The sequence below is a fragment of the Musca autumnalis genome, unplaced genomic scaffold, assembly GCF_047663935.1.
Source record: "Musca autumnalis isolate F117 unplaced genomic scaffold, ASM4766393v1 scaffold_4, whole genome shotgun sequence".
In the NCBI taxonomy this organism is placed as follows: domain Eukaryota; kingdom Metazoa; phylum Arthropoda; class Insecta; order Diptera; family Muscidae; genus Musca; species Musca autumnalis.
In genome coordinates, this window is record NW_027411977.1 from 224030283 (window position 1) to 224048607 (window position 18325).

At 36.4% G+C, this 18325-nt stretch overlaps 3 protein-coding genes and 1 long non-coding RNA gene across 5 annotated transcripts; 3 read left to right on the forward strand and 1 right to left on the reverse strand.

The window, feature by feature from the left end:
• The first annotated feature begins 7205 nt into the window (after positions 1-7205).
• LOC141400825 (uncharacterized) lies at positions 7206-7819 on the forward strand. Its single transcript, XR_012412203.1, has 3 exons — positions 7206-7348; positions 7418-7571; positions 7637-7819. It is a non-coding gene; the product is annotated as an uncharacterized lncRNA (long non-coding RNA).
• Positions 7820-9637: 1818 nt separating this feature from the next.
• On the forward strand, positions 9638-11242 carry Ccdc56 (Coiled-coil domain containing 56). The gene is made up of 2 exons (XM_073987161.1): positions 9638-10067; positions 10133-11242. The coding sequence occupies exon 1, from the start codon at positions 9638-9640 to the stop codon at positions 9899-9901; it is 264 nt and encodes an 87-aa protein (XP_073843262.1). The 3' UTR covers positions 9902-10067; positions 10133-11242.
• Positions 9922-11242, forward strand: mtTFB1 (mitochondrial transcription factor B1). 2 transcript variants are annotated; one of them, XM_073987159.1, is made up of 2 exons: positions 9922-10062; positions 10129-11242. In XM_073987159.1, the coding sequence occupies exons 1-2, from the start codon at positions 9999-10001 to the stop codon at positions 11160-11162; spliced, it is 1098 nt and encodes a 365-aa protein (XP_073843260.1). In that variant the 5' UTR covers positions 9922-9998; the 3' UTR covers positions 11163-11242. The 2 variants fall into 2 exon arrangements, with proteins under 2 accessions (XP_073843260.1, XP_073843259.1); XM_073987158.1 differs by lacking the exon at positions 9922-10062 and having other exon boundaries at positions 10143-11242.
• Positions 11180-14858, reverse strand: crim (QVR superfamily protein crim). The gene is made up of 3 exons (XM_073987160.1): positions 14622-14858; positions 12213-12353; positions 11180-12153 (listed from the first exon to the last, which is right to left on the reverse strand). The coding sequence occupies exons 1-3, from the start codon at positions 14674-14676 to the stop codon at positions 11861-11863; spliced, it is 489 nt and encodes a 162-aa protein (XP_073843261.1). The 5' UTR covers positions 14677-14858; the 3' UTR covers positions 11180-11860.
• Between the last annotated feature and the right edge of the window lie 3467 nt (positions 14859-18325).

Genomic DNA, 18325 nt, shown 5'->3' on the forward strand with positions numbered 1-18325 from the left:
AATTAAGCCTCCAGTGTTCGACGGCTCTACCCCTTTCAATGTGTTCAAATTACAGTTCGAGACAGTGGCTGCTAGAGATTCTTGGAACGACAACGACAAGGCGGTATCACTCCTGATGGCATTGAAGGGTGATGCTGCTGACGTATTACAGAGTATTTCCGCCGCTTCTAGGAACAACTATAGAGATATAATGGCTGCTCTTGAACGTAGGTACGGTAGTGAACACAAGCAAGAGATCTACCGAATGGAACTGAGGGGAAGAGTCCAGAAGCCAAATGAGACTTTACAAGACTTTGCGGCTGATATTGAGCGGTTGGCGCAGTTGGCATATCCAGGAGAGACACATCCATTGGTGGACCGCATAAAGATTGAGACATTTGCAAGTGGTATTCGTGATCCAGAGATAAAATTTGCGACGTATGCGGCACCGATAGGAACATTTGCAGAAACCGTGTCATTTGCCCTGGGCCAAGAAACCGCGAAGATGCTGGTGAAACCTAAAGCTTACAACGTGCGGAGGCTGCAAGTTGAGGACAACAATTCCCAGACCGTTGTCGACCTGCTGAAAGATGCACTGATGCGTGTGAAACGAGGGGCTTCTAGAACGAAAAAGACTTGTTATAACTGTCGTAAAGCTGGACACATTGCACGAGAATGCATATTGGAACGACCAAGGCCCAGATCCACCTCACCGCCTTCAAAAAGCGACGACCAACCGGTGGCCAAGAATCTGGAAAGAGAGATATCAGGTGAATCAAATAAAATGAATTCCGTCGATCACGAGGCGCCGCTGGCAGAGGATGAAAACGATGGTCCCACAATCTCCATAGCGATAGTACAACAGAAAAACCTGTTACGTGCCACCTGCAGTGGCGCTACGGGGAGGTACCAACTAGCTCAGGGGGCCATCTTCAGGGCGGTCCCAACCCATTCCACCGTAGCCCTAGGGGACGAACAATTATAAATAAAGACTACACAACATAAAAAAAATAAAACGATCACAAACACGAGATACACCCTAAACAAGGGAGCTTGGTAGTTCTGCCCCCACACTTCGCCCGCCCTTCCTTGACCCTTAGCTCCAAATATCAAGATTTTTATAAGGGCCCCGCATTCCACACCGCACTCACCTAAGGCTACTATCGCCTGCTTCCCTCTCTTGGAAACTTAACACATCACGTAATTTTTGCACATTAAACAAGACAAGAATTTATTAAAATTTTCATTGTCGCCTTAAGTCTAACAAGCATACATAATCATAAACAAAAAACATAAAATCTTAGAACACTAACGCCTGAAAGGTTCTGCATAAAATGAGTCATTACTCAGATTACCCTTAATTATCTAAAACAACTGCCAAATTTTGGCTAACTAATTTTACTCTATAACCTACCTAAGAGAGCTCTTTTAGGGGGGGTCTCAGGACACTTAAATTTGTCCATACAATAAAACTTCACAGCAAAGATACTTCTAAATAATTTGGGGTAACCCTACACTCTACAATTAATGTCAGAGCCGTTAATGTCCCTTACAATGGGGTATTCTCCATTAAACACTAAAAATTATTGTTTTTGAACTTTAGGATATTTCTTTGTAAACCAATTTCGCTCTAAATTTTCATATCATCAAAAAAAAAAAACGCCTATTTGTAAAAGTTAATTTTCATTCGATTTAAATTTTTTTTTTGCATCCTTTTAAATTTAGTTAATATTTCTTTTGTCTAATTTGTTTCGTTATATATATTCAGTTCTTTTTTTTTTTAGGTGCTGATGCGCAAGCCGAGCTGTAACAAATTTTGGTTGGTTTTTACCTGGACTCCCAAAAAAAATATTTTTTTCGCCTGTGGATGTTGGCTTTCTCCAGGGGATGCCCAATAACGTTTACCGGCGGTGTTTGGTCCAAACCCCGAATTCTGAAGACTTCCTTTGATCTTTTTCTTTTGGATGGAAAGAAATGCACCGGCCCCTCCATTAAGATTGCGGAGCAGGCCAGTATCGGTCTCACTTTGATGTTTGGCGTTATCTTAAGGAAGATAGATAAGCAAGACATACGACTCTATAAGCGCACTGCATCAGACCACGGCACAACAACTTTCAACTTACATTTTGCGTTTAACGCCCACAGCATTAATGTTAAGATGAAACAAATCGTAACACAATAAAGAAAACTAATTTTATGTTTTGGTTGTTTTTGTGTTGTTTTAATGGGGATCTTAATTTATTATTATAACCAGCTGCGCACCACTTGGGAATGAGAGCGCATTTTTTTGGTTACGCTCCTTTTATACGCCGGGAAAAGCCTAAAATTTTCCCGCTTTTCGTGCATTTTTCATAATTCGACATTTATTTATTTTTATTTTATGCACCCTCGACCTAAGATAGACTATTGGTACCCCCAGAGTTGCATCCTGCCATATGTGCATTATTAAGGATAACCTAAGGCAATACAACCTTGTGTCTGGCATCACCTTTCACAGCCTCTTCTATCCGTTACCATTTCCGTTTTTCATTTTTTTGGTTGCCGGCTGCTGAGCCTCTGGTCCGCAAAAAAAAATAAAAAAAATACCACGCAACAAACCACAACCTTACAACAACTGGTTATATCAATGGCGACAAGTGAATTCTGACCTTGGATACAGGCGCATCAAATTCCATCATCAGATCAGATCTGGCCAGGGGGAAGATAACGCCACTAAATGGAGTCAGACTGCGCACAGCAACAGGGGAGCCTGCGGCAGTACATGGAAAGATAACCGTGAGACTAACTATTGTCAATAAATCGGTCGATTACGAGTTTATAGTTGCTGATATCGTAGACGAAGTTATACTTGGTGTAGACTTCTTGATTGCCTTCGATATAAACCTGGACATAAAGCACCGTGTGATGACTTGGTCCAATGTGGAAATACCGATTAATGTGGGCTACAAAGAGAAGAAAAGCATGTGTCGCCCTAGCGCATAATCTGACGAAATCGCTGTAGATGTCCGTACGCTGAAGGTGGAAGCCGCCGAAAAATGGCCAGTACGAAAGCGGAAAAATCTCGCAACGAGGAGGAAAAAGCGAAGATGTACGTCGAGGAAACGTCCATCGAAAAGCGGCCGTACAACAAGGAAAGACAAGTCCGATGAAGACCAGGTGGCACTTAGGAAGGTGACCACAAAGAAAGAAGGTATAACGTCAAGATTCCTGGAGAGAAAGCAACGTGCAGAAGAGCAGAAGTCCAAAGCTGACGCAGTTGAGGGTACATCTAAATCGGTTGCCACCACTACGGAACGAGAACTGCGTCTGGTCAAGAGGAACAGGCTTAAGCGGGAGGCAGTGTTACCAATGCCTATACCACCGAGAGGGAACTGTGCCTATTCGGGACGAACAGGCTTAAGCGGGAGGCAATGTTACGAATGTAACTGATAGGTTTAAGTTAATTTAGTTTAATTTCCGTTAATTTAAAAATTTGAATTGTAACGTAACGTTTTATTACGCAGTTATTTTATTTAAGCAACAACAACTACCATGTAGAACTCTCTTCATCATTCTAGTCGTTACATTACCTTTTGTTAATGTTCTTTTGTTTATTTTGCCAAAATCATGTAATTATCGTTTAGTTTGTTACTTCGTTTCTTGCATTTATTTGTTGTTGTAATTACGTCATTGATCATCCCCCATGTATGTGAGTCTGGTTGTTCGCTTATGGGTACTTTACACGATATGTATTTTGCATATGAGTTGTCACTTCTCCCATACAAAATGTATATGCAAAGTGACAACTCATATGTAAAAAACATATCGTGTAAAGTACCCATTAGTGCGAATGTGCATCTGTGTGTTCGTTGTACATATTCGAGGAGTTGCCAGACATTTTCTAGAGGACTCTCGAACAGGGAGACTTTGGGATATAAATACAGGGGAACTGGCAATGACGAGTTGAGTTGTGTTTTAAGCGTTGAACTGAACAGATCGGTTAAATAAGAGCTGCGTGCTAACTAGAGACTTGCTGTGTGCTTTGTAATTAAAGTCGGTTCTGAATAAGTGTAATAAAGTAAATAAAGCATTGTGGAAACGTAATCTAAAACGAACCCTGTTTTATTTGGTACAAATCGTATCGGGGAATAAAACAACGTCTACACGGACATTAGTTAAATCTAATTCCGTAACAATATTATCTTGTGCCTTTTGTTTAGAACATTATTTGAAATTTGCGTAGGTCCCATAGAGATGAACATAGATTTATCGAGATATCGATATGTATCGACATATCGGTAAAATTCAGTCCAGATGGACAAGAATTTATAAAATTAATAGCTCAAGGCATCATATTACAGTTTTTTAATGAAAAATTTTGGGTAAAACGGACTTTACAGATGCACACTTCTGGTTGGTACAAGAATAAGATTTTTTATTTGATGTTTTTATGGACTACTTGCCACAATCAATTTGTTTGCGTGTGGAAAAATCGATAAAAACAAAAAAAAAAAAAAAAAAAAAAAAACTAAAATTTCCATTAATCCTTTGGACCCAAGGTGTATCTCATGTAATTCCATTCTGACACTGAAATTTCGGTGACTTGTGGAGAGTATAACAAGCAGTCTGGAACTTATTCACAAACTAAAGGGATTTAAAACTGAATATGGACGAACATATTGAAACTATTCACAAAATCAGTGATTTTTGTAAGGTACGCTAATTACGTGCCCAGTGAATCTACGAGATTTTTACGTTTTTAAAGGTTATTCATATTAACAGTTATGTTGCAGTTTCTGTATTGCGCGGTATTCTTTAGTCATGCCACTAAGAATATATTAGTACAAATACTTTATTAAATACAACTACTTTTCAAGGCACTTTTATATATTATATATAGCTCTCATATATATATTCATATATATATATTTTAAGTATTTGGTGCAAGAAACAAACTACATGTGTCCGATTTAATTGAAATTTGGAATTTGTGACAGAATGTGGTCTAGAAATATGTGCGTCAAATTATATCGAAATCGGTCCAGATTTGGATATAGCTCTCATATATATTTTCGACCCATTTTAGGTATTCGGTGGAAGAAACAAGCTATATGTGTCCGATTTAATTGAAATTTGTGACGGAATTTGGCCTGGAAATAAGTGCGCCAAATTATATCGAAATTGGTCCGGTTTGATGAAATGTGCAATGGGTGACGGTGTTTGGTGCGGAAATATGTGTGCCACATTATATCGTAATCTGTTCAAATTTGGATTTAGCTCCCATATATTGTTTACCTATTCACAGTAGTGTAGGGTATCATATAGTCGGCCCCGCCCGACTTTGATCCTTTCCTTACTGGTTTGGATTAGGTTAGTTAACACTGTGCAACAAAATAGTGGTGAAAGTCAGTTTTTTCACATTTTCAAACAGAATTAGCTATCATTTTGCATTTAGGGTTCCTAGTGATCATCTTCACCAATATTCGTTTTGATGAAACTGCTCTCAATTTAACTCTTGAGGTTCCCTGCAGCTATAAATCTTTTCCGCCAACATTTTTAAAGATAAGTTGACTCTTTGATATAGCCCCTTAGATGGTACATATAGCCTAGCACACACACATTTTTAAGATTAAATTAGTTAACACTGTGCAACAAAATTTTGGTTAAATTCGGGGCACAGAAAATTCTTCTTGGGGCAGTAAGGCCTTGGTGAGTGAGGCGAACTTCCGCGTTAAGACGTGATGAAATTGTTGATAGAGACCCTGCGGACCATCAGGAATTAGCATAATATCTTTGTTCACACTTGCTTAGGTACAAACAAATGTATAACGCTAATTCGTGATGGCTTACAGGGTCTCTTACACAAATTTCATCACGCCGTGACGCGTAAATTCGATTCATAGCGTATCTGACCTTCGGAGTTCTTAATATACATACATACACCAAGGGCTTTAATCTTCAAAAGGAGTTATCTCTGCCCCAAAGGTGTGTTCACAGTGTAATTTAAGCAATAGTGAGAGACAGTAGGAGCCTATACATTGTCGACAAGTTGTTCCGCCTAGAATTTTGAATGGGCCCTAATTATTTCATTTTAATTAAGACTATTTTATGGTGGAGGGTATAAAAAGTTCGACCCGACCGAACTTAATGACTTCTTACTCGTTTAAATTTAACAAAATACATCACACATTAACAAACGTTGTATCGCCTCTACAAGTGGTATGTTATTGTGCGGTTCGTCGTTCGGACTTGGAGGAGGTTACATGTCAATGACATAGAGGATTACTTATGGGAAATATTTTTTTTGACGAATAATTTTAATCAGAGTGCAATCAACTGTAAACTTTAACATAGGGATGTTATAGGAAGTAACCAATTGACACTCAATGCATTACCTGTAGGTGGTATTGTGCTGCACCTTTTTCAGATGTAATTGGAATCATTTTACTTGTAATTCGAGAATTCGATTTGTAATTCGAAACATTTCAATTGTAATTCGAATTATTCCACTTGTTGTTCGAATTATTTTATTTGTAATTCGAATTATTTCATTTGAAATTAAAATTCTTCCAATTGTAATTCGAATTACAGTCGGACCTTGATTATTCGTGATTCAAATATTGTGTAATACGAAACTTTACAGTTTTGTTTGATTAATCAAATTAATTGGAAAGTGCGTTTTTACTCCCGGGTAATGAAATTTACAACGAAAAATAGAGGGAATGGCCAAAGTCCAACATTTCTTTTTTATCACGGATAATGGAGGTTCCCGGATAATCGAGGTTCAACTGTATTATACTTTTAATTTCAATGGTATAATTCGAATTTCAATGGAATAATTCGAATTTTAAAAGGAATAATTTGAATTACAAATGGAACAATTCGAATTACAAATAGAGTGATTCGAATTACAAATAGAATAATTTGAACTTCAAATGGAATAATTCGAAATTCAAAAGGAATAATTTAAAAATTGAAATGGAATAATTCGAATTACAATTGGAATAATTCTATAGACCCATTAATTTCAAATTTTTCTTTACATGTCATTGTCACAAAATTGTTAATTGCTACACTTGTTTATAGCATAAGAAAATGTCTATTCTCAATTTCTTTAAATAAATATAACCGTTTTTTCGAACTTTCAATATATCTATTTATAAAATCATTGAAGTTCAATATCAACTAATGATTTTTTTCTTTTTCTTTAATTTCAGACGTAAAAGATCAGACTTCAGTAGTTTTAGATGTTTTGGCTGAAAACACAACAGCCATTAAAAATAATTTAAAAAATTCTTCACCAAAATTTTCAAAAACATTTCCTATTAAATCAGTAGAAGAATTTACTGCACTCGAAAACAACATAGATGAAGGGAATGAAAAAGAATATGTAAGTTTTTGTTTACGCAATAATTTAAGATATGTCGCATATAATATAATATTTATTTATGTATTTCAGATTTCGTCAGTAAGAGCAATATGCGGAAGCAGGGGTATTAGAAAATCTATTACTGATTTAGTTGCCCCAGAAGTACTAAACAAATTAAATATCGATGGTACACACAATAAAATGCGGCTTTTAAATTTCCCAAAAATTTTGACAATTTTTTTTGGTAAATATCTTTTTGTATTTTAAGTCATTCGTTGAAAGTAACAATTAACATTTTTTTCATATAAGCTGGTACATATGTCGAGGGAAATACCGACAAATCCTTCAAAGAGCAACTTAGATATGGGCTGAAACTGGCAAAAAATAAAATTTCGAAGGATAAATGTAAGTCCAAAAGGCCTGAAAACGAACCTAAAAAGGAATTGCCAGGTGATGTCGAAAATCAGGATGAAGACTTTTTTGAAAGCCAATACCGTCGTTTATTAAATTCATAAGTTAATATGTTTTAATGTTTTTATTAATGATATTATAAATGATATTTAAAACGTTTTCGTATCGAAAACTTAATTTTCATCTCATAACATCTCATAACGTCGTTTATTAAATTCATAAGTTAATATGTTTTAATGTTATTATTAATGATATTATAAATGATATTTAAAACGTTTTCGTATCGAAAACTTAATTTTGATCTGATAACATATACTGTGAAATTAAAATATCATTGATATCATATGATCTTTCTGTTTTATATATATTTAAAATTTATGTATGTATTCGATGTATTCGTACATTGATAGTTAAGTTATAGTTATTTTATGAATTCCATTGAATTAATAAATATTTTTTGTCATGAAAATCTTATTTCGATACAGTTCTTTCTATTTTCCAAACAATACATGAAAATGTCATTCCAAAGGGTTGGATAAAGTGACATGTCAAAGAATTAGTAAAAATGACATCTGAAAACTTTGATGAAAATGACATGTCAAAGCATGGGTGAAAATTACATGTCAAAGCATTGGTTAAAATGACATGTCAAAGCATTGGTTGAAATGACATGCCAAAGCATGGGCGAAAATGACATGTCAATGCGTTGGTTAAAATTACATGTCAAAGCATTGGTGACAATGACATGTAAAGGCCTTGATGAAAATGACATGCCAAGCATTGGTGAAAATAACATATCAAAGCATGGGTGAAAATTACATGTAAAAGCATTGGTTAAAATGACATGTCAAAGCATTGGTTGAAATGACATGCCAAAGCATGGGTGAAAATGACATGTCAATGCGTTGGTTAAAATGACATGTCAAAGCATTGCTTGAAATGACATGTAAAAGCATTGGTGAAAATGACATGTAAAAGCATTGGTGAAAATGACATGTCGAGCATTGGTGAAAATGACATGTCAAAGCATTGGCGAAAATGACATGTCAATGCATTTGTTAAAATGACATGCTTGGGATCCAAAAAAGAACGTCATCTTTTGGGGTTCACGCTCATACAAAATTCATCGATGAAGATGCTAAAAAGATGACATGCCAGATCACTTGCACCCATGATTGAATGTCATCTTTGGCATCGAACATTTTGCTGGGATGAAATGTCTCAAATGTCTGATGTCCGACACGTCTCGGTCGATTTCGTTCCTATTTCTAAACGATTTTTCGGAGAGGAAATAGTTCAGATTTTGTACCGATTTCGTTACTATTTCGGAACGAATGTCGGAAAGAAATTTCCTTTCCGAACGCACTCGCAACACGCAAACCCAAGGTGTAAATAATCAATAAATGGCCTGTTCCCGTACTTTATAAAGTTGTAAAACTCGTAAAAGACGATTTTCATAGAAATTTTGTGTACGGGAACGCAAAATGTGTAAGTCCCAATTTACATTAGGCGAGTTTACTTGCGGCAATTGTCAGTTTGTAGGTGAGAGAGGGTGCTGAGAGGCAAAGGGTTACCATATGCCTCACATCTCTCTCCTACAAAATGACAATTGCCGCAAGTAAACTCGCCCAATGTAAATTGGGACTAAAAGTGGTAAAAATTGTAAAAACTTTTTAGTCCTGGAACAGAGCTAAAATTAGGGAGCTATTGTTCGATTACCTGAGTTTTCACACCAGTACACGAAGACATGTAGAACCCTTAAAAGGTTCGTTTTTCCAGCTTTAAAGCCCTGGAGAGGTATACTTTTTCAATCTATAAACCCCTGAATTTTTTTGTTTTTATTGCATAAAGTACGTACTAAACTCACTAAGTTGCAAAAAACTAAAAAGTTGCGAAATAATGTCTAATCCTAGTGAAAAGGCTCCCAGTATTAAGTACGCTGAAGGAAAAATCGATAAAGCACAGCTTGAATTTATGAAATTGATTGAACAACAAAACTTGGAAAGAGTTCAGAAGTTGAAACGTGTTAGACGTAATAATTTGCTTACAGCCGGCTCATTGATATTCTCCGTTGTGGGCATTTATGCCTATTCCATTTGGTCTGTCAAACAAGAGAAGTTCTTGGATGATTTCGAGGAGCCCAAAAAAGTCAACAGAAATTAAGAAGAGTAAAATTCCCAGTTTAGTTTTATAAGACATTTAAATTTAGTTATTGCATCCTTGTTGTGTTAATTATTGGAAATTGTTGTATAACCTTTACATGTTTGGAAGAAGAGGACAATTTTTAATTGTGTGCGAGTTTTGGAGTCAGAGGAAAACAAAAAGTGAGGTTAGTTTGTTGATGTTTTGAATGATAAATTATTTTTATTATTTTTAGTTTTCTTTTTGAGATAGATCAATCAACATGTCCGAGGCAGCTGTGAGAGTTTTAAAATCCGGCATGCGCTTACCACCCTTGCCCACGGTAAGAGATTTGGTCAAATTATATCAGTTGCAGGCCTTAAAACAGTTATCCCAAAACTTTTTGATGGATGAACGTATCACCGACAAAATTGTTAAATCCGCTGGTCGTATTGATAATCGCGATATTGTTTTGGAAGTTGGGCCAGGCCCAGGAGCCATAACCCGTTCCATATTGAGACGTTCACCTCAACGCCTGATTTTGGTGGAAAAAGATCAACGTTTTCTACCCTCATTGGAGTTGTTGAAAGAATGTGCCAAACCCTTGGCTCTTCAAGTAGATATACACATAGATGATATTTTACGTTTCAATATGGAGCATCATATACCCGATACCGCGCAACGTTTACATTTAATTGGTAACTTACCATTTGCCATATCGACAAGATTAATTATCAATTGGTTTGAGGATTTATCTCTGAGAAGAGGAGCTTTTAGACGCAATGATACCTGTATGACGCTGACATTTCAGAAGGAGGTGGCCGAACGTATTTGCGCTAATTTAGGGGATAAACAGAGATGTCGTCTTTCGGTTATGTCTCAAATATGGACCCAACCTGTTATGAAATTTATCATACCCGGCAAGGCTTTTGTTCCCAAACCTGATGTAGATGTGGGAGTGGTAAAATTGATACCCCTAAAGCAACCAAAAACAGATTTGCCCTTTGGTCTGGTAGAGAAAGTGGTCCGTCACATTTTTAACATGCGTCAAAAGTACTGTCGTCGGGGATATGGTACCTTATTTCCCCCACAAGATCGTGATGATATTTGCTATGAACTTTTCCAAAGGGCAGATGTTGAAGATACCCTAAGACCCTTTCAGTTGTCTGTAGATGAATGTATCCGTCTGGCCACGGTGTATAAAGAGTTTGTCGATCGCAATCCTGACATGGCATTATATGATTTCAGAGCCCAGAAAAATTCCCCTCTTTCAACAGAAATGCAAAGCGATGAATATGTTTAACGAAACAACAACAACAATTTTTCTGATTATTTTTTCTGTTTTTTAATAAAAATATTTATGTAAATATAAAAAACTATAAATATGATTGTTGTATATTTTTTAAAATACGGAATGTTAGTTTTAGTTAAGAGATTCAAAATTGTAAATCTTGATATATGTAATTTGTATCTGGACGGATATTGTTTCACTAAAGCTAAGAGATATGGACTTATACAATTGATGTAGACGTTGGATTAAATAGTACGATCATGAATACCACTCCCCGTGAAAGACAAAACTCACACGGAGATTACATTCACGATTGGTCTGAAAGTTTTATGAAAGCAGGGGACCCTTGACAAAAAAGAAAATATGAAGGACGCCTTTCCTAATGGGACAATATTTCTGTTGTGGTAATAACGTGGTCCAGTGGATGTTCATTTAAATTAAATTTAATATAAATATAATATACAGAGAATAAATCGTTTAAGTTGTCTGTCAAAGATCCTTGTTGTTCAAATATATAGATACTATTTTTTCATAGTACCTTATTAAAAACAAACTTTAAAACTTACACCAACATCCACAGCAATATAATTTCTCTACATATACTTTTAAATTGTTATTCGAGTTGAACTAAAGGCACATTTTGGTCTTACTGCTTACTACCTCATAGTTTTGGGAATGTTGTGGCAGTCTAATATTCTTCCCCCTATTACTTAAAACCAAAACATTCGTATAGCCACCAATGTAAATATTGCACTTAACAAACCGAAACCAAGCACAGCTTGGGATTTTTCAGCCCCATTACAACGATGATCCAAAAAGCAGAAACAATACTTAACATCTGTGAAGTAGTCACGTTTAACATCATGTTCCTTGATGGTGTGATTGACATAGTGGGCCAAGCGTACATCTTTGGCTGCTGGATAGCAACCTTCATATTTATCAGCGGGTATGTCAGTGCGGAAACTCAGGGCACTCAGGCAGTCGCGTATAATTGTTTCTTGGGCTAGAAAGCAGACACATTATTCACTTTGTTTCATGGCAATTGTCTTGTGTTTTTCTTACCTCCTCTTCTCTCTGTTATCTTCACACAAATATCATTGCTTTCGGGACACTGTTCACCCAGAAATCCAATACCACGCCAATTGAAAGTCTCTCCACAACCTGGGGTCGCGGATGTACAACGGTAGCACCAAATTGCCAAGCCTACAACACAAGAACATTTTAAAATTTTTTATTCCTTTGATTTGGAAAGATGTGTATTCTAAGTCTTTCTTAGTCAGAGTCGCTCGGTTTTGGAATTTTTTACCAATAGAACTACGTATTTTTTCTCACACCAATAACTCTTTTCGTTTGAAAATCCTTAGATACATGCAAAGGCTACGTGAACAACAATCCATATATATTTAAAGTCATGTATAATAAGTCACTCTTTGAATAATCAGCACATGTTGTGTTACTACTCTTTGGACTTTTTTATTGTTTTTTTTTTTCTTCTTTAACTGTTTTTATGGCTGGGGAGCCGAAGAAATATATCTGCATTTAAATAATAATTATTTGTTATATATTAATGTATTTAAGTAAATTAAATTGAATTTATTATTTTATAACTCAGGTTTTTTTTTTGTCTTGAGATACGTTTAATTGGCCATTGAGGCTTTGGGCTTAAATGTCGTTTAGGGGCACCTCTCGGATCGGGCTGAAGTTTTTACAGTAGATAGCCCTTGGCATCCTGAATACAACGATATATAATTTTCCGGGGGGAAGTCCATACTTCCCGAGATATGGGTCTTGACATTTTACAATTCTAACTTGGGCAATATGGGCATCGTTTTAAAGCTTATGGAGAGTACTTTTATGCACGCGTTTTGATCGCGTAGCCCACTTTTGACCCTGTCCTTAGGAGAAAGTTTTAAATCCCCGGCCGAAGGCCGGCTACTTAAGAACACTTTCAGTTTTAAAGAGAGTTTTGATCGCGTAGCCCACTTTTGACCCTGTCCATAGGAGAAAGTTTTAAATCCCCGGCCGAAGGCCGGCTACTTAAGAACACTTTCAATTTAAAAGAGAGTTTTGATCGCGTTTTGACCCTGTCCATAGGAGAAAGTCTTAAATCCCCGGCCGAAGGCCGGCTACTTAAGAACACTTTCAATTTAAAAGAGAGTTTTGATCGCGTAGCCCACTTTTGACCCTGTCCATAGGAGAAAGTCTTAAATCCCCGGCCGAAGGCCGGCTACTTAAGAACACTTTCAGTTTTAAAGAGAGTTTTGATCGCGTAGCCCACTTTTGACCCTGTCCATAGGAGAAAGTCTTAAATCCCCGGCCGAAGGCCGGCTACTTAAGAACACTTTCAATTTAAAAGAGAGTTTTGATCGCGTAGCCCACTTTTGACCCTGTCCATAGGAGAAAGTCTTAAATCCCCGGCCGAAGGCCGGCTACTTAAGAACACTTTCAATTTAAAAGAGAGTTTTGATCGCGTAGCCCACTTTTGACCCTGTCCATAGGAGAAAGTCTTAAATCCTCGGCCGAAGGCCGGCTACTTAAGAACACTTTCAATTTAAAAGAGAGTTTTGATCGCGTAGCCCACTTTTGACCCTGTCCATAGGAGAAAGTCTTAAACCCCCGGCCGAAGGCCGGCTACTTAAGAACACTTTCAATTTAAAAGAGAGTTTTGATCGCGTAGCCCACTTTTGACCCTGTCCATAGGAGAAAGTCTTAAATCCCCGGCCGAAGGCCCGCTACTTAAGAACACTTTCAATTTAAAAGAGAGTTGATCGCGTAGCACACTTTTGACCCTGTCCATAGGAGAAAGGCTTAAATCCCCGGCCGAAGGCCGGCTACTTAAGAACACTTTCAATTTAAAAGAGAGTTTTGATCGCGTAGCCCACTTTTGACCCTGTCCATAGGAGAAAGTCTTAAACCCCCGGCCGAAGGCCGGCTACTTAAGAACACTTTCAATTTAAAAGAGAGTTTTGATCGCGTAGCCCACTTTTGACCCTGTCCATAGGAGAAAGTCTTAAATCCCCGGCCGAAGGCCCGCTACTTAAGAACACTTTCAATTTAAAAGAGAGTTGATCGCGTAGCACACTTTTGACCCTGTCCATAGGAGAAAGGCTTAAATCCCCGGCCGAAGGCCGGCTACTTAAGAACACTTTCAATTTAAAAGAGAGTTTTGATCGCGTAGCCCACTTTTGGCCCGGTCCATAGGAGAAAGAAAAGGCGGCATTGGAAAGTACTCTTCGTGAGCTTTAAAACGAGTCCCATATTGCATAGGTTTTAAAAATAATGGTGATAAAAGTAAAAAAGTCAAGACCCATATCTCGGGAAGTATGGACTTCCCCCCGGAAAATTATATATCGTTGTATTCAGGATGCCTAGGGCTATCTACTGTAAAAATTTCAGCCCGATCCGAGAGGTGCCCCTAAACGACACTTGTTCCAAATAAATGTAAACATCACATCTCCATTCCATTCATACCTTCTCTCATCCATAGGCTGAGCATAAACAAAACAATGCACAACAATTTCTTCATTGTGGGGGCTTTTTGATATTGTGTAATATATCGAATTGTTAATAATTTAATAAATCCGTAAATGTATTTTACAATTAAAACAATGCACACAAAACAAAAAAACAACAAAAAAAATTAATGACAACACTCAATTCAATAAATAACTACGCCCTAAATGATAACTCGTGATGGATTTATAGATTGAGACATGAATGGATGGGTAGGGAAAGGCAAATCGAGTCGACTTTTGATTAATCGATAATTCGATCTAGCAAAAGTGGGGTACACACGTTTTACGACTTTTGCCATTTTTAGGTCTGCGCGATAACCCAAAAGGTTGTACAAATGTGGACAAGTTTGATCAGCTGATTTAAATTCGAATGCTTTGTGGCGGACTTTGCAATTCTTGGCAAAAACATAAACATTTGGTTATTAAAATAATTACAAGATAAAAAAGAGAAGAGATAACTAAATAAACTTTGGAAAACTACTTATTTTGTAGAATAACTCATTTTGTAGATTGTTGTTTATTAGTAACTCTTATGTTACACGCTAAAACTTTCATACGAAACTTTCCCATTATTTTGCCGTTCATAGATCGAGTTCCATACGAAAGTAATTTTATGAAATTACTGCAATGGGGAACTCGACCTAAGAACGCCAAAATAATGGGAAAGTTTCGTATGAAAGTTTCAGCGTGTAACATAAGAGTAAGCAAAAAGTGGCGCATCCATGGAGTAGGAGGAACACTATGCAGACGGCCAACCGTTAATTTATGATGGCTAAATGGATAATAATTTTCGTAAACAACCTTCGATTGTTAAATTAAATCATATCCGCCAAACTTCTTGTTTGTCAAATCAGCTGACTTCTTGCAAGATTTTGCAAATTGTTGTTCGATAACATTCTGCAAATGTTTAGCGTCGAGAGAGTAAAATTAGTGGAGAGAAGTTACTGAGAACTTGCAAGTACTTTTTACTTGCGAAGTTATCGTACAGACCTTTTAATAGTTAGTCCCAATTTACATTAGGCGAGTTTACTTGCGGCAATTGTCAGTTTGATGGAGAGAGAGTTGAGGTATATGGTAACCCTTTGCCTCTCAATACCCTCTCTCACCCACAAACTGACAATTGCCGCAAGTAAACTCGCCTAATGTAAATTGGGACTTAAGACACAAATCCAATATACAGTGAGTCACAGTCAAAATTATCAACGTCATTTTCTTTCATTAAAACAGCGATTGCTAAGAGTATATTAATGAAATTTTTTTTCCTTTCCTTTAAAACACGTTAGTTATAAAGGCCCCCACTCATTAGTCAGTCTGACTGCCAGCATTTACGATAGTATGTGTAAATTTTTGAAACTTTGAGAATGTATGTGTGAGTTTTCCAAGACTGATGAAAATCAAAATAGTTTTGATTTCAAAAAGAACCCCCATCAGTCTGGGTGAATTGTGTTTATTTTTAAATTGTCAATAATTTTGAAAAACAGAAAATAATGTTGGTGTTGGAATACAAAAAACGTAGAATTCATTCATTTTTGGAGGAGAAATTCAAGATTTTTAGACTTGGCTGATGGTTCGTGCTGCACACTTGTCAGTAACACATAGAGAAAGGGTTCATCGTAGAGCTGGCAAACTATCGATATCGGCCCCATTCGATATTTCCGTTTCAAAATATCGATAAAATCGATACTATCGTGGATTTGCCACCCCTATTTATTCAGAATCCAAAGTGGTCGACAAACGTGTTTTGTTTACATTTCATATGTCCTTAATATCGTTGTGAAACGGTTTTCATTAGAGCTTTTTGCCTGGTTATGAGAATTTATTTGACGTTTCCGCTATGTAATTGACATTTGAAATCCAGTGGGTCTATTAACCCCGGTTAATCCGGGGTATTGCACTTAATCGGGTTAACCCAGTGGGTTTGGATTTCAACTCCATAGCGCAAACGTCAAATAAATCCTTTCGAAGTGGGTTAACCCGGCAAAAAACTCTAGTGTAACTGTACTATTTACGGCTGTTATTTATGGTCTGTTCCAGAACTGCAAGAATCTACTAATTTTTACTATTTTTCCGATAACATAAAGGAAAAAATGGTATCGTAGTAAAAAATAGTAGCTTCTTGCAGGTTCTGGAACAGAGAATTAGTAATTTCAATATTTTCGATAATATCGATATAAAAAACTATTCATCGATATTGGCGTAAAAGATGAAGTATCGATAATATCGATACTTCCATCGATGGTTTGCCAGCTCTAGTTCATCGGACTGACGGCACAGACTGATAAATGAGTGGGGCCTTAATATAATGATTTTATTTATTTCATTCAATTCATCAAATCAACAAAAAGGTAGGTATTATTACATGGTAGAACAAGAAAAGGTAGCAGCAATACCCAGCTGACTGAACTGGGCTGTAGTGTTAGTGTCAAATTCCATACGACATTTTATATATTTATTTCTATGTTCGATGTATATTAGGGACATATATTTTTTGAAGAAAAAAATTATTCATCTGAAATAAAAACAATTTCCCATAAAGACTCCTTCATATCATTGACATGTAACCTCCTCCAGGTCCGAACGACATGTCGCACACTAAAACACCACTTATAGAGGCGGTACAATATTTGTCAATATGTGTGGTATTTTGTTAAACTTGAAAATAATAAAGCCCTAATAAACATGTGCTTCTTGTTTTCAAAAACAAAAGATTGAAACAGCTTCTCTTTTTTCAATGAATTACGAGCGACCCCAAACATTTTTGCAAGAATTCTACTTCCTGCGTGATATTGTGCATTTAGTGGAATGATATAGAAACATTCAAACTGAAAATCTAACGAGTTTTCATTTATGTTTTTCAAAATATTTAATCAAATGTGAAAAATTATTAGTTTTTTTAATTCCAATAATTTATAGACATTTCCTTATTTTATTTACATTTATATTTGACACTAACGTTCCAAACAAAAACAAATTCCTTTGTGGTTGTTGTTCGAGTTGTATTTGTTGTAGTATTAACTTTACCTTGTATTTGTTCTACCATGGTATTATTATGTAATCCTTGGGTTAGTAAAAATTAGCTGTGTTCCTTTACTTACCTGAGGTTACCATTTTAACCATTTGTTACCATTTTTAACCTGCAAAGCGTTCCTTAACCCCGAAAAGTGGCAAAACTGGAAGCAATTTTTAAGAGAGTGAGAGTGGAGAGAGAGCGAAATTGATTTTTTTATGTTTCTTTTTGACATTGCTGCCAGATCTACCATTTTTCCGTTCCTTTACTTTTCTGGTAAAAATGTTCATGAGAGAGCAATTTTGAGCAATTTTGACACTTTTCTCTTTTACCACTCTTACCATTAAAAAAGTAAAAGAACAAGGCTATTGTAACATGTGTAGTAAGTAAATTAAAGTAAGTACTAAACCGAATATTTCTAGTTAAGAAGAACAATTTTTAGTCAAACAAATTTTTTCTACATGCATCCAAATGCAGACACAACCACCACACACATTGTGGGCCAACAAATATAGAATATAAATTAGTCATTATCATCAGGCATGTAACCTGACACTGACGATGAAGGAGGCATATTAATAAATCGTCGTTCCCTGGCTTCTTTAACTTTACCACGCACTGAACGAATTTTTTCTGAAGGCACAAATCTGCTG